At 41.7% G+C, this 13,028-nt stretch overlaps 1 protein-coding gene across 5 annotated transcripts; it reads left to right on the forward strand.

Annotated features, from left to right (window-relative positions):
• Positions 1-889: 889 nt before the first annotated feature.
• Positions 890-11,418, forward strand: hmgcs1 (3-hydroxy-3-methylglutaryl-CoA synthase 1 (soluble)). 5 transcript variants are annotated; one of them, XM_026298015.1, is made up of 11 exons: positions 1,365-1,680; positions 2,498-2,946; positions 3,472-3,597; positions 4,073-4,237; positions 4,694-4,862; positions 6,635-6,805; positions 7,326-7,432; positions 7,539-7,664; positions 8,288-8,445; positions 8,999-9,100; positions 10,492-11,418. In XM_026298015.1, the coding sequence occupies exons 1-10, from the start codon at positions 1,637-1,639 to the stop codon at positions 9,074-9,076; spliced, it is 1,593 nt and encodes a 530-aa protein (XP_026153800.1). In that variant the 5' UTR covers positions 1,365-1,636; the 3' UTR covers positions 9,077-9,100; positions 10,492-11,418. The 5 variants fall into 5 exon arrangements, with proteins under 5 accessions (XP_026153801.1, XP_026153802.1, XP_026153800.1 ...); XM_026298016.1 differs by lacking the exon at positions 1,365-1,680 and adding an exon at positions 890-1,114 and having other exon boundaries at positions 8,999-11,418; XM_026298017.1 differs by lacking the exon at positions 1,365-1,680 and adding an exon at positions 891-1,100 and having other exon boundaries at positions 8,999-11,418.
• Positions 11,419-13,028: the final 1,610 nt, after the last annotated feature.

Below are 13,028 nucleotides of genomic sequence, written 5' to 3' on the forward strand. Positions count from 1 at the left end.
AGTTTTTTTCCCTTTCAGGTTAAGTGTCACCACAGTGGATCAGTTGAACCACATGATTTGTTTGGCACAATTTTTACACCTGATGCCCTTCCTGACACAACCTATTCCTGTGGGGAAATTAGGAACCACCAATCAACCTGATATAGATGGAGAAGCACAGGGAGAACATGCCAACTCTACACAGAAAGGGCCCTGCTGGGTTTCCAACAAGGAACCTTCTTGCTGTGAGGCAACAGTGCTAACCACCAACCCACAGTGCAACCCTCTGTCTCCATACAGTCATATTTAAATATTTTATTATTGCTTGTTTTTCTCTTTTTGACTTTGAAGTGCATTGAGCTCCACCTTGAGCAGCTACAACAGTAAAGTGTTGCTGGCTTATAATAGGATTATTAGGATAAAATGCCTCCCCCTTCTCATGTACAATCCTTACACTGAAAGAAACAAAATGACATTTGTCATCTGTGTGATTTTTGTCTTTGTGACCATTTTGTCTCTTTCCATGTCAGTGATATTTTTTTTTTATACTCTGTTCAGTTCTTTTGTTTCTCTGTGGTGTCTTTATAGTTAATGCTAAATGATAATTTTGTGGCTGTTATGTGTGTCTGTGGTTGTTCTACCAGTCATCTCTGTAGAATGTCTTTAACTGAACACATTTAGATGATTGCTTTTACTTCAGTTGTGTTTGATGGAAAACTTTTACTTATCTGTTGACAGTGCTCTCTTGTACTTTGAGTACAAGTACTGCGAGTACCCGTTGCCATGGCCACGCTTCTCTGTACCGCTGTTATGTTTACCGCGCCAGGAATTAATTTCGCCCTCTGATTGGCTGCCTTTCTCTCACCAGACATCGTACATCTCGCCTCATTGGACCGCCGATACGGCTCTGGCGCGTGGTTGTTATTCCTAAAATCCGATTGGCTGGAATCCCGCAGGCCTCGTAGCGCCGCATGCTGTGTGTGCGCTGTGATTGGCCAGAGGTCAGGTGCTTAGTGCAGGCTGCACACTGCTCTGTCATCGTCGCACATAAATACACTTGTGCCGGCCTGGACGCTGACACCGGAGTAGGAGCAGCCCATATCGGTTCACGTTAGCCACAGGTGAGAGGCTTGATGTACGTAGTGCGCTGTTTCTCACCCTGACATACATAATCACCGTCTTTGACTCGTTTGCTGCCAATAGACATTTCAATAGGACACTGGTCAGCTCGCTGTCTGTGTTTCTATTCAACTGTGGTGCCCATATTGATTGAATCAGGGGTTTCGCACATGCGCAACACTGGGCACTAGGTTTATTAATATAAGAGGTCGGCTGCGTGTAACTGCGCCTACATGGAGTCTGGCGGTAAACTTAGCTCTGTGACTGGGATAGGAAGCGGGTCCGTCAGCTGTTTGGTCCGGGTTGCACTCTCACTGGCAGAAATTGTGTTGTTACTTCGTTTTATGACATTAATGTTTTTGACCCATCGTTTTTCTGAGTGTATGAAGTTTACCTGTCGTTATGCTTTTAGGCAGCGACATAGCCCCGTTAACATTACCGCCCATCGACAGTGACAGTCTCGTTGGTTAACGATGTTGGGTAGCGGCAATTAGTGACTTACGGTACAGGAAATCCCGTTGCCCTTTGACCCAGTTTCATGGTCCTCTGTCTCTGGAGTCCTCAAGCTGTATGTAAACTGTGGTGTGTAGTTTTGTTGTAGTTTACTGTGTAGTCTCTGTAGTTTTACTGTGGTGTGTAGTTTTGCTGTAGTTTACTGTGTAATCTCTGTAGTTTTACTGTGGTGTGTAGTTAAACTGCAGTTTACTGTGTGAACTAAGTAGTTTAGCTGTGTGCGTCGTTAATTAAACTATGTGTAGTTAATTATTAGCTGTGGGGGAACATGTCACAGCTAACAGCAACTAATAGTTAGCGTTAGCAGCTAGCTGTTAGTTGTTGGCTAGCTGCCTGTCGACCTGTCTAACAGTTAGCTAGCGTTAAGGTGCCCCTTTAATTAGCTAACGTTGGTGTGTTTGCTGATTTTTTTATTTTTTATTATTATTTTATTTTTTTTTCCTTCTAAATGAGGCGCTGGGACGTGTTTAGTCAGTCGGGTCACTCTCCTTCCAGCGGCGTTAGCTGCCAACGAGCTCATTGCTAGTTAGCATGCTAGTTCATCAGTGTTCTTGATAGTTGGCTCTGACGAAAAGCAGGATTTGTTGATCCGCTCGCTGGAAGAAAGTGTTGGCCTGCGCGGTGTTGTTTTGGTTGCTGTGAAATGGTCTTGCTTTAGCTGCCTGGGTGGACGCACCGACTGGCTGGTATTCTCTCAGCACTATAGTTTCTGTCTTTCCGTTTAGCAAGCTGCTGGCTGTGCCTCAGTGTTGTCTTCGTTTCCACCATACTGCCCAGTCTGATACTGGGGGTTGAGGGGCATTGCAGTCACTCAACAAATTACTGTGGACATTTCAAAGCTGTAGTAGTCAAACAACATCTTTGTCATGTGACTTGACCCATTCAGGATGCCTGGATCAGCCCCACTCAGCTGCTTGGGACCGTGGCCCAAAGATGTGGGCATCATTGCAATGGAACTATATTTCCCAGCCCAGTATGTGGACCAGGCTGAGTTGGAGCAGTTTGATGGCGTACCAGCAGGTAAATACACAGTTGGCCTGGGACAGGCACGCATGGGCTTCTGCTCCGATCGGGAGGACATCAACTCTCTGTGCCTGACGGTAGTCCAGAGGCTGATGGAAAGGAACGGCCTGTCTTATGACAGTGTGGGTCGGCTGGAGGTCGGCACTGAAACCATTATCGATAAGTCCAAGTCTGTTAAGACAGTAATTATGCAGCTGTTCGAGGACTCTGGCAATACAGATGTGGAGGGGATTGACACCACAAATGCCTGTTACGGTGGAACAGCTGCACTCTTCAATGCTGTCAACTGGGTTGAGTCCAGCTCATGGGATGGTGAGTCAACAAACTTGTTTTAATAAGTGTTAAGTCCTGCAGCAAAATATTATTTACATTATCAATTAATCTGCTGGTTATTTTCCTGATTAGTCTATTGTTTTATCTATGAAATGTTAAATACTCATACCTGTTATGATTTCTAACAGCAATAACTGTCTTCTTTTATCTAAACAACTGCCCAAACCCCAAAAATGCCATCATGTACAAGATAGAAATGCCTCAGATCAGAAATCAGCTAAATACTGTTGACAAATGAACATTGTCTTTTTAATTAGGAAGTTTTTATCAGACTTTTCAAGGTTTTTATATTGATTACTGCGAAAGCTTGACTGGTTAGATCATAACTTTTGACAGATGCATTTAATCAGTGCAACAAAGGATATGCTACACTTCTATAGTACACTGTGCTGTGTGAGGTTAATGCCCCTGTGCTGATGATTTTAGAGAAGATTTGTGTATATATATATATATTTTAACAACTAATTTTGCTGTTTCCCATCACTGGATGTTTCCTCTCTGCAGGGCGTTATGCTTTGGTTGTAGCAGGGGACATCGCTGTTTATGCCACAGGAAGTGCCCGGCCTACTGGGGGTGCTGGTGCAGTGGCCATGCTGGTGGGGCCTAATGCTCCTCTGGCCTTTGAACGAGGTCTGTTAACTCATAACTGTTTGTTTGTTGTGCTCTTTGTCAGCCAGCACTTTTCAATGACCCACATATAGGTCCCACAATAACGCTGTCATCCATGTTTGCTTAACTTTTGTACAGTGTCATTGAAATCTAATCAACTGTTCAGTGCTGCCATTAATGTTGCCACACATTTGAAAGCAACCTGTCAATCAGGCTCTTGTTTTGATTTATTTATTTATTTTTTTTAAATGGACAATTGGGTCATTACAGTTACACAAGCTTTTGTGTATATTAGCATTAAAGTGTACATCAGTATATGAATACTAGCACAGTTGTTGCATGAACGTTTATTACAGGAATATGTGTAAATTCAAACTGATTTTGTAAAGAAGTTTTGATATTCAACCAGCTTAGTGCGTGCGTGCGTGCGTGCGTGCGTGCGTGCGCTTAATGCTGTATGAGTGTGTTGCTGATACCTGCTGTGGCTGTGGTGCAGGTCTGCGAGGCACGCACATGCAGCATGCATACGACTTTTACAAGCCAGACCTGATGTCAGAGTACCCTGTGGTGGACGGCAAGCTTTCGATAGAGTGCTACCTGAGTGCCTTGGACCGCTGCTACTCTGTGTATCGCAACAAGATCCACACACAGTGGCAGAGAGGTGTGTTTAAATTGATCCTCCAGCATTTTACACTCTTCCATGTAGGTCTTTTATATGAATTCTGGAAGCCATGCATGTGGAGGGACTGGAAGGATAATACTAATTAGTTAAGAGGCTTCAGGATGGTGTCTGCTTACTATGCTAAGACGTTTACTTAAGTTCAGTGGCCATAAAATAGTTGAGTGGCCTAATGTCAGCATGTACATTATCTGAGAACACAGGGGTAATACAAACACATTATAAACCATTCATAAGCAGTACTTCATTTGTGGCTCTACTTTTTTGCCTGTCTCTCTCTGAGAGAAATAAAACACGTAAGCTCTTTCACATATTGGTGCACTGTTGAGTTTGAAATCAGCTCTGTTATTTTGGTGTTTTTGTAGGTAGTGCTGTGTATATATTGTGAGTTGTATCTAGACAAAGCAGTGAAAGGCTAATCATTTTTCTTGTTGACAGAGGGATTGGAGCAGCGCTTTAGTCTGGAGGACTTTGGTTATCTAGTCTTTCACTCCCCGTACTGCAAGTTGGTGCAGAAGTCATTGGCCCGATTGATGCTGAATGACTTTCTGAGCCACCCCAACCCCAACACAGAGACAGGACCCTTCACAGGCCTCGATGCCTTCAGGTACACTCTCAATAAAGTAGCTAGATAGCACATAGAGTTATGGTCCTTTGCATAATTAAGGCTCACGATTAAGGTTCTGCTTGAAATAGTTAACCCTCTGGGGTCTAAGGGTGTTTTGGGGCCCTGGACAAGTTTTGATATGCCCTGACATTTGTGCCTTTTTTGAGTTGCTTTTAAATATATTTTTGGCTGAAGTCTGATAACACTGTAATCAGCACAAACTGGGATACAATAATATGTGAGCAGCAAGTTTATGCATGATTGTGTTTTTTAGAAAACAGCGTTTACACATGATTATTGAAAAACTACAATTTTTAAGTCACTGAAATAATACCATAAAACACATACAGAACATTGGTTCACAAAACTTTTAAGAACGGCATCTTGTAGGTGTGTTTACTTCACAATGATGTGAAAGACCCACATAATGAGCTGTATAATGAGCCTTTCAGTCAGGAATGTGACAGAGAGAATTAGTGCAATACAATGCAGATGCAAACGTTCATCATCTGAGTCGTGTTTTTCCTCTGAGGACAAACTAAACTAGTTGTCTCTGTGTGGAATATAAGAAGCGCTTCACCTGTGTAATGTGCCATCATCCAAACGCACAGAAAAAGTCGGTAAATTCTATGATGAAGCTTGACGTTTTATGCCATTTCTCAGGGGCATGCACAGAACTACCTGGCTCACCTCAGGTTATTTCCATATGAACAGTGCGCTCAATGCGAGGCAGGATCACATTAGCTATAATGAGGTGAGACAGGAGAAATCGTACCGCTCCTTACGTTCATACGGATTAAATAAAAAGTGATGATTTGTTTTCGACTTGAATTGTTTCATTTAAAAGAAGACATTTCAAGCTTTCTAGCCATATGAGGCAAGTATTCGTTGAGATTCAGGTTGTTTTATTTACGTGTCTGTGAAGAGAGATGACCAAGACAGAGAGCGCACCCTGTCTGCTTTCTTTATTTTACTGAAGCACAGTGTTTTGTGTATTATGACTGTATAGAAATAAAACTAGACCCTTTACAGATTCGAATGATATATTGCTCTTATGTGTACGATCAAAACTGACAGTAATTTAACTTCGTTTCGGCGTTATCAGGAGGAGATGCCACAAAACGTGCCAGCGTTATCATCGACCCCTGAGGATTAATAAAGACTCTCATTAAAGGACCACATGTACATTTTGGAAAGTTGATATGATGATGTTGTCTTAAGATAATCACATGATTTGACTGGTTTATTGATTTGAAAGCTTCTTCTGAGGTTCATCTTCATTTAGAAGCCAATCAACATCCCCACAAACTATGGCCTTAACTGTGTAGTTGTAAATGGGCCATGCCATTTAACCTTTTGCTTATTGCTGAATTTCTCCATCTTTTACTTTCCACACCACCACCTTCCTTTTTGACTCTTACTTTGGAACCCAATCATTTCAAATATGCTGCACTGTATTTTGGTTTGTTCTGCATATGGAAAATATTTTAACGACTAAGCCTACAAAAGTTCTAACACTGTCTCATCCCCAGTCCCAGCACCCCACAATCACCCATCACATCACTGAGGATATTCGCTGTATTTCACTCAGAAATGTTTAACTGTTTCTTTTTTTTTTTTTTTTTAATCTTGACTGAGTTAGCCTAAAGCCACTGTGTAACGGAAGCATATTTATGAACAAATGTGGCCAACAATAATCAAAAATGATCTAAGTGTCTGCTCTATCATAACTTGCCACAATTCTCATGTTCACTGTGTGTGTCTGGGGGCAGAGATGTACGGCCAGAGGACACCTATTTTGACCGGGATGTGGAGAAAGCCTTCATGAAGGCCAGTGCAGATCTGTTTGAGAGGAAGACCAAGCCCTCCCTGCTGATATCCAACCAGAATGGAAACATGTATACTCCTTCTGTCTACGGCTGCCTGGGATCACTCATTGCACAGTATGACTGTGTATCTGTTTTCTCTGACATTCCTCTTTATTGTATTTAATTACTTGCTGCACTGAATGTCATTCCTTATATGCAGTGTGACTCAACTAAAGATTAATCAGAGCACAGGGTAATCAGGGTAATAAAAGCCACCGAACAGAGCTGACTAGAACAACATATTTTTTAAGTTTACTTTATTTGACCTAATGAGAGGGAGGACCCCAGGTCACACTACATACCTGCAAATATTTGCTTGTGGTCCTTAATAGACTTCTCCAAAGACTCCAGTTTCTCACAGTTACCCAATACCCTGTATTATATCAAGAAGTGAAAGTAACCTAAGTTTAATGATAATTTTTTGCTAATGAAATTGCATCTCAAATTATCAGCATAATCACTGCATGCTAATTGCTTTTGGGTGGCAGAATATGCCTTTTAGTCTGAGATGCTGACATGATTGATAAGAATATAATGAAACAATAGGGTCTTAGTGTTGCAGTATGCAAGGAGAATCATTGTCTTTGTGTTGCAGGCACACACCCTCACAGATAAGTGGACAGAGGATTGGGGTTTTCTCCTATGGTTCAGGCTTTGCTGCTACTCTGTATTCTCTCCGAGTCACACAGGACCACACGCCTGGTAAGTCAGTCACTCACTTTCGCTGCCTAATTCTTAAAATTATAAAAAGTTACAACAGAAGTTAGATATAAAGAGCACTGAAGTGTCTTCTTTAATAACCTTTCAGGATCTGGTCTGGACAAACTTGTGTCTAGCCTTAGTGACCTGAAGGTCAGACTAGACTCACGGAAGAAGGTGTCACCTGCCGTCTTCTCTGAAAACATGAAGCTAAGAGAGGAAACTCACCACTTAGGTACGACCCCACGGTCACTGCTCCTCATGTCTAATTCTGAAGCAGCTGCTGTTGACTGTCAAACACAAGCCTATCACACAAAACAGCAGCCGTTTCTTCTATCTGAGGTCTCATTTTTTTTTTCCCACATGCCTGTACATTTGCGTTACGGTTGATAGTAACAGAAAGGTAACTATTAGTCTGATTTACTTTACTGTTCCCTATCCAGACTGTTGGTTGTTTAATGCATTTAATGTTCTTCCAATTAATAATATTAAAAGTAATTATATTTCTAGTGATGTCTTTCTAATTAAACAGTTCAGTCCATTTAAAATACCATTACCCAGGTGGTACTTCCAGGCAATTTGATTTCAAGACCTTTCAAATTCAAAGCCTACCAGAAAGAGGAGGGGTTGTGGAGCTCCCAGTAACCTTTTATGTTAAACTGCTAACATTCTAACCCAAAAGAGCCCAGACCCAATAGAGAACACTGTGTACAAATGATGTCAGCATTCACTGAGTCCTGAATGTGATTGTGTTATCACTGTGCTAATGTGTTGTTTTTTTTTTTTTGTTTTTTTTTTGGTTTTGTTTTGTTGTTTTTTTTTTTGTTTTTGTTTTTTTTTTTAAATCTCTTCCTGCAGCCAGCTACATCCCTCGAGGCTCAGTGGATGATCTCTTTCCAGGAACGTGGTACCTGACAAGAGTGGATGACAAACACCGCAGGGAATATGCCCGCAGACCTATGGACCATGACCTGCCAGCAGAGCCAGAACTTGTTCGCTCCAGCACTGCTCTGGAGGTACAGGACTAATAAACCTGTTTAATAGAGCCGTTTCCTTATTTTGGCATTCAGTCTAATATAGTTCAGGATTACCTACACATTGTTAAAGCTAAATGCAGAGGATCCCCAGCAGGCAGAGGGAGCTGATCGTGATGTCGGTTCCATCTGACCTCAGGTGGCAGTTCAAGTTATAGTTCAATTTTTTTCAGCTGTACTCAATTTATCACAGCATCTCTAACATTGTCTGACTTGTAATTGACACTTCTTCTAAAAGAGCCACAAACCTGATGCCTTCATTAGCCACAGTGCAGCCAGTCAGATACTTGGCTCTATTATTCAGGCAGAAGCCATGACAGGTCAGAATATACAGCAGAATTAATGAAATAAAAATTTCAGTCAGTCTGCAGAACCTGTGGTCTTCTGGGACGTCATGTTAATTTGGACTGTGGGGACAGTAAGCAGACCTGTCACAGATCATCTGAGAGGGCTGCACAGCAGATCAGAAATTAACCATTCTGAACATTTTAAACCAGCAGCTCAGTCCTGATGTTTACACTCTTTCCCTCCTCAGCACATCCCCAGTCCAGCCAAGAAGATGCCTCGCATCCCTGCAGCCACCGCTGGCCCTGAGGCTGCTGTCAGCAACTGAGAGTGCTCAGCTTACCTCTGAGAGGTATCACGCTCCAGTAACCACACAACAACAGAGGCCACCCATTGTCTGTTCAAGTGAATTAGGTTGGAACAATGTGTCATTACGTGTTGAGTGGAGGTGTGGGGACAGCTGGAGATGGTTCTGTGTCCACATGCTACATTGTTGGACAGTAAGCTTCGTATTGGACTGTGGAGCCTTTTTCCATCACAATAATCATCAGTTTTAGCAATCCTTTATTTCAAAGTTGATGTTTTTAAATGTTTTCCTTTTGCATTTGTGCAAAACGGATAGTTATATATTTGGGAGAAGCTCAGGCAGAGTAAAGCAAGCAGACTTCCTCCTGGCAGCCAGTGACAGGAAGAGGAAATGGCTGTAATTAAGTTGGTTTTAGGCCTGCTGCTGATTAAAAGAAAGGGAAGTGGGCCTCAACAGTGTTTATATGTGAAGATAGTGCTGCTGCCACCACCAAGCTCAGACCCTCACTCTGTTCTTTGTGTTCAGTATCTCAGTCTTCTATGAAGAAATGGGACTCTGCAGGTTCACAGAGTGAGCCTTTGACCAACAGCTGGTAGCTCACATGATCTAATGTCATCCACAGCATAGAAGGCGCTCATCCACACACAAGATGTGTTTCTAGTAATAATCCCCAAACCGACGAGCAGTACATGTTCAGGTGTCTGTTTTCTTTTCCTCTTTTGTCCCATATTGCCATGAAATGTCTAAACCCACTGAGTTGCTGCTGCTGTTCTGTCAGGGTTTCTTTCAAAGTGTTTGATATCTTCAAACAGGCCAAACATTCTTGGGTTTCAGCTTGTCACTGACAAAACCAGATTTTTTTTTTAATACAATTTAAAAAAAACTTTGTATGTCAAAACAAGCTATCTGAAGACAAAACCATGAACTTGGATATTTTATACAATTGTTTTTATAGTAATTATCAGATGTAGTCCTGATCCTTTCCAGACCACTTTAAAAATCCACAGGTAATGTCTATGCCTTGTCATTGCCTCCACATCTGCAGTAACCTGTAGAATAATGGTTCCTAATCATGGAGAGAGGGAAAACCACTATATGAATTATATGAAAAACATTGCTGTGCAGCATTATGTTTGTTAGCACCTCCTTTTCTTATCCTTTGCCATCAGCAAAGAAATTTCAGTTTTTTTAAAATGTTTGGGCTTTACCCCCACATCTTAAAAGTCACCACCCTCCGGAAAAATAAAACTCCTTCACATTGGAGACATCCACATGTGCTCTGAGTCCAGGTTTATCCAACAGTCATTTCAGTCAGCCTCAAATCCATTTTAGTGCTGTTGTGTGGGGCTATTGACTTGTAGTATTGTACTACAGGTGTCATTTCTCATTTCTTTAAATGAGCTGCATTAAAACCAGTTTTTACTTTGGTTTTGCAGAGACCAAAGCAGTGCATGAGAGATGGTGGACAGGAGCAGGGAGCCTGGAGCTGCTCTGCCTGTCAGAGCTTCAGAGCAGCCACTGAAGCAGCAGCAGCAGCAGCAGTGTTCTGATGTTTACTGCAAAGAGTCAGTAAAATAGTAAGCATTGCACCATTAAGCTTGGTTGTCATTTCACCAAACTCTCACGTTCACATCCAAGATTCACAGCTGCTGTGAATGTGAACTGCACTGTGTTCCCGTGTTGCAGGCCTTTCTTGTACTTTTTGTTCAAATGGCTAAAGTGCAACATAAGAATTTTTACTAAAGCCTTAACACCAAAGGGCTTTGTTGCATCAAATTATAGCTCAGCAGATTAAAGTGAAACAGACACCACTGAACAGTGATGCCAGCAGTTTTTTGTTTTGTCTGTCTGGTTGTTTTTCCTGTTTAAGATGAACTTATTTGGTTGGATGGTAAAAAAGCAGATGCTGAAACAGATAGAGCGCAGGCAGAAAACACCAGTCACAAAGTTGGTGTGTTCCTGTTCTGTTGTTGGGCAGGCCAGCTCATAGACGTGCACACACACAACCAGAGGGGTTGGGACAGCTGATGTCAAGATGACTACATTCTTCAGAAGCCTTACAACGAACCAAGCTTTTCCTCTAATTATGTACAAATGTTCTTTTTAATTGTACAGTCTTCGTTCCTCTGGACTCAGGCCCTGCTCACACCAGCATCGCAAACACACTGGGTGAATGTAATATGTGTGTAGGGCCTGTCACAGATGTCACATGATCTTAACCTATGTTAATGCTAATGTACAGTACAAACTGTAAAATTATTTATGCTGTGCAGATATAAATGAATGGATGTATCAGCACTTGAATTTTATCCAGGCACTTATTGTAAACATGTACATTCAGGATAAATGGACATTCAACATGTGGTGTGGGTTTTTTTTTTCATGACAATGACGCAGGGGCACGAAAAAGTGAACCCTTTGGAGAGTTCATCATTTACACACATGGACAAAATTTTTGGTACCCTTCCATTAAAGAAGTAAAAGCCCACAATGGCCATTGAAATAACTTGAAACTGACAGAAGTAAATAAAAATTTACTGAAAGTGAACTAATGAAAATCAGACATTGCTTTTAAATTGTGGTTCAACAGAAGAATTTGATCATAGGGACATTTTAAACTAAAGCGTGTCCTGTAATTAGCATCACATATGTCTTCAAACTTGTCATCAGTCAGTCTGCCTTTTATAGGTATGGTGTGTACATCTGACAATTTGGCTGTATGTACACTGAACATGGACTACAGAAAGCTAAGGAGAGAGTTGTGTCAGGAGATTAGAAAGACAATTATAGACAAGTATGTTAAAGTTTAAGGCTATAAGACCATCTCCAAGCAGCTTAGTGTTCCTGTGATTACAGCTGCACATATTCAGAAGCCAACCTCCCTGGACGTGGCTGCAAAAGGAAAACTGAAGACAAATTGAAGAGATGGATAAAATGAAAGGTAACCTAAGAGTCCAGAAAGAGATTAGAGGTGAACTCCAAGGTCAAGGCACATCAGGGTCAGATTGCACTATCTGTCCGTTTAAGCCACTGTGGACTTAATGGAAGACGACCGAGGAGGACTCCACTGTTCAAAGCAAATCATAAAAAAGAGACTTTGCCAAAATGTGTGTTGACAAGCCACAAAGCTTCTGGGAGAGTGTCCAATGGACAGATGAGACAAAACTGGAGCTTTTTGCCAGTCACATCAGCTCTATGTTCACAGATGCAAAAGTGAACCATATAAAGAAAAGATTACTGTACCTACTGTGAAACATGGAGGAGGCTCGGTTATGTTCTGGGGCTGCTTTGCTGCATCTGGCACAGGGTGTCTTGAATCTGTGCAAGGTACAATGAAATCTCAAGACTATCAAGGTATTCTGGCCTTCCCATCATGTACCATTCTCCTCTCCTTTCCTCTCCTCTCCTCGTTAGGAATAAGTGGGTAGTGATAGATGGATGGCTGATTTAAATTAATTGAATTTAATTGTATTGAAATGAATTAAATGAATTGAACTGAATGAATTGAATTGAATTGCCTCTCCCTCTCAGGCCCAGGTGAGCACTTAAAATCTGTGAAGGTTCAGTGTTTAGTGTTTAGTTCAGATGGAGAATGAAGTCTCAAGTTTTGTCCGAAAGGTAATGTTTCTGGCTGGACTCCACCACATGGTGGCAGAATTTCTGCAGTTCAAAACATCCCTTTGACCTACTAGCATTCGACAGGAACACAAAACTGCTTCTTTCCAAGCAATTTGTTTGGCCAAAGTTAGGGGTGCTTTATCAATATCATGAGTGGTGGTTGTACTTAAGGCATACATAAGAAAGTGTTTATACATTGCGTTGTTTGTTGTTAGTGTTTTGCCTTTATTTGATGGCAGCGGCAGAGACAGACAGGAAATACAGGGAGAGAGTGTGTGGAGAGTTGTCAACATGTAGGAACCAAAACTTCCTGGCCATAGGCAAGGCTTCATTTTTCAACATCTTGGTGAAATAA

This window comes from Mastacembelus armatus, chromosome 12 (assembly GCF_900324485.2).
Source record: "Mastacembelus armatus chromosome 12, fMasArm1.2, whole genome shotgun sequence".
Classification (NCBI taxonomy): domain Eukaryota; kingdom Metazoa; phylum Chordata; class Actinopteri; order Synbranchiformes; family Mastacembelidae; genus Mastacembelus; species Mastacembelus armatus.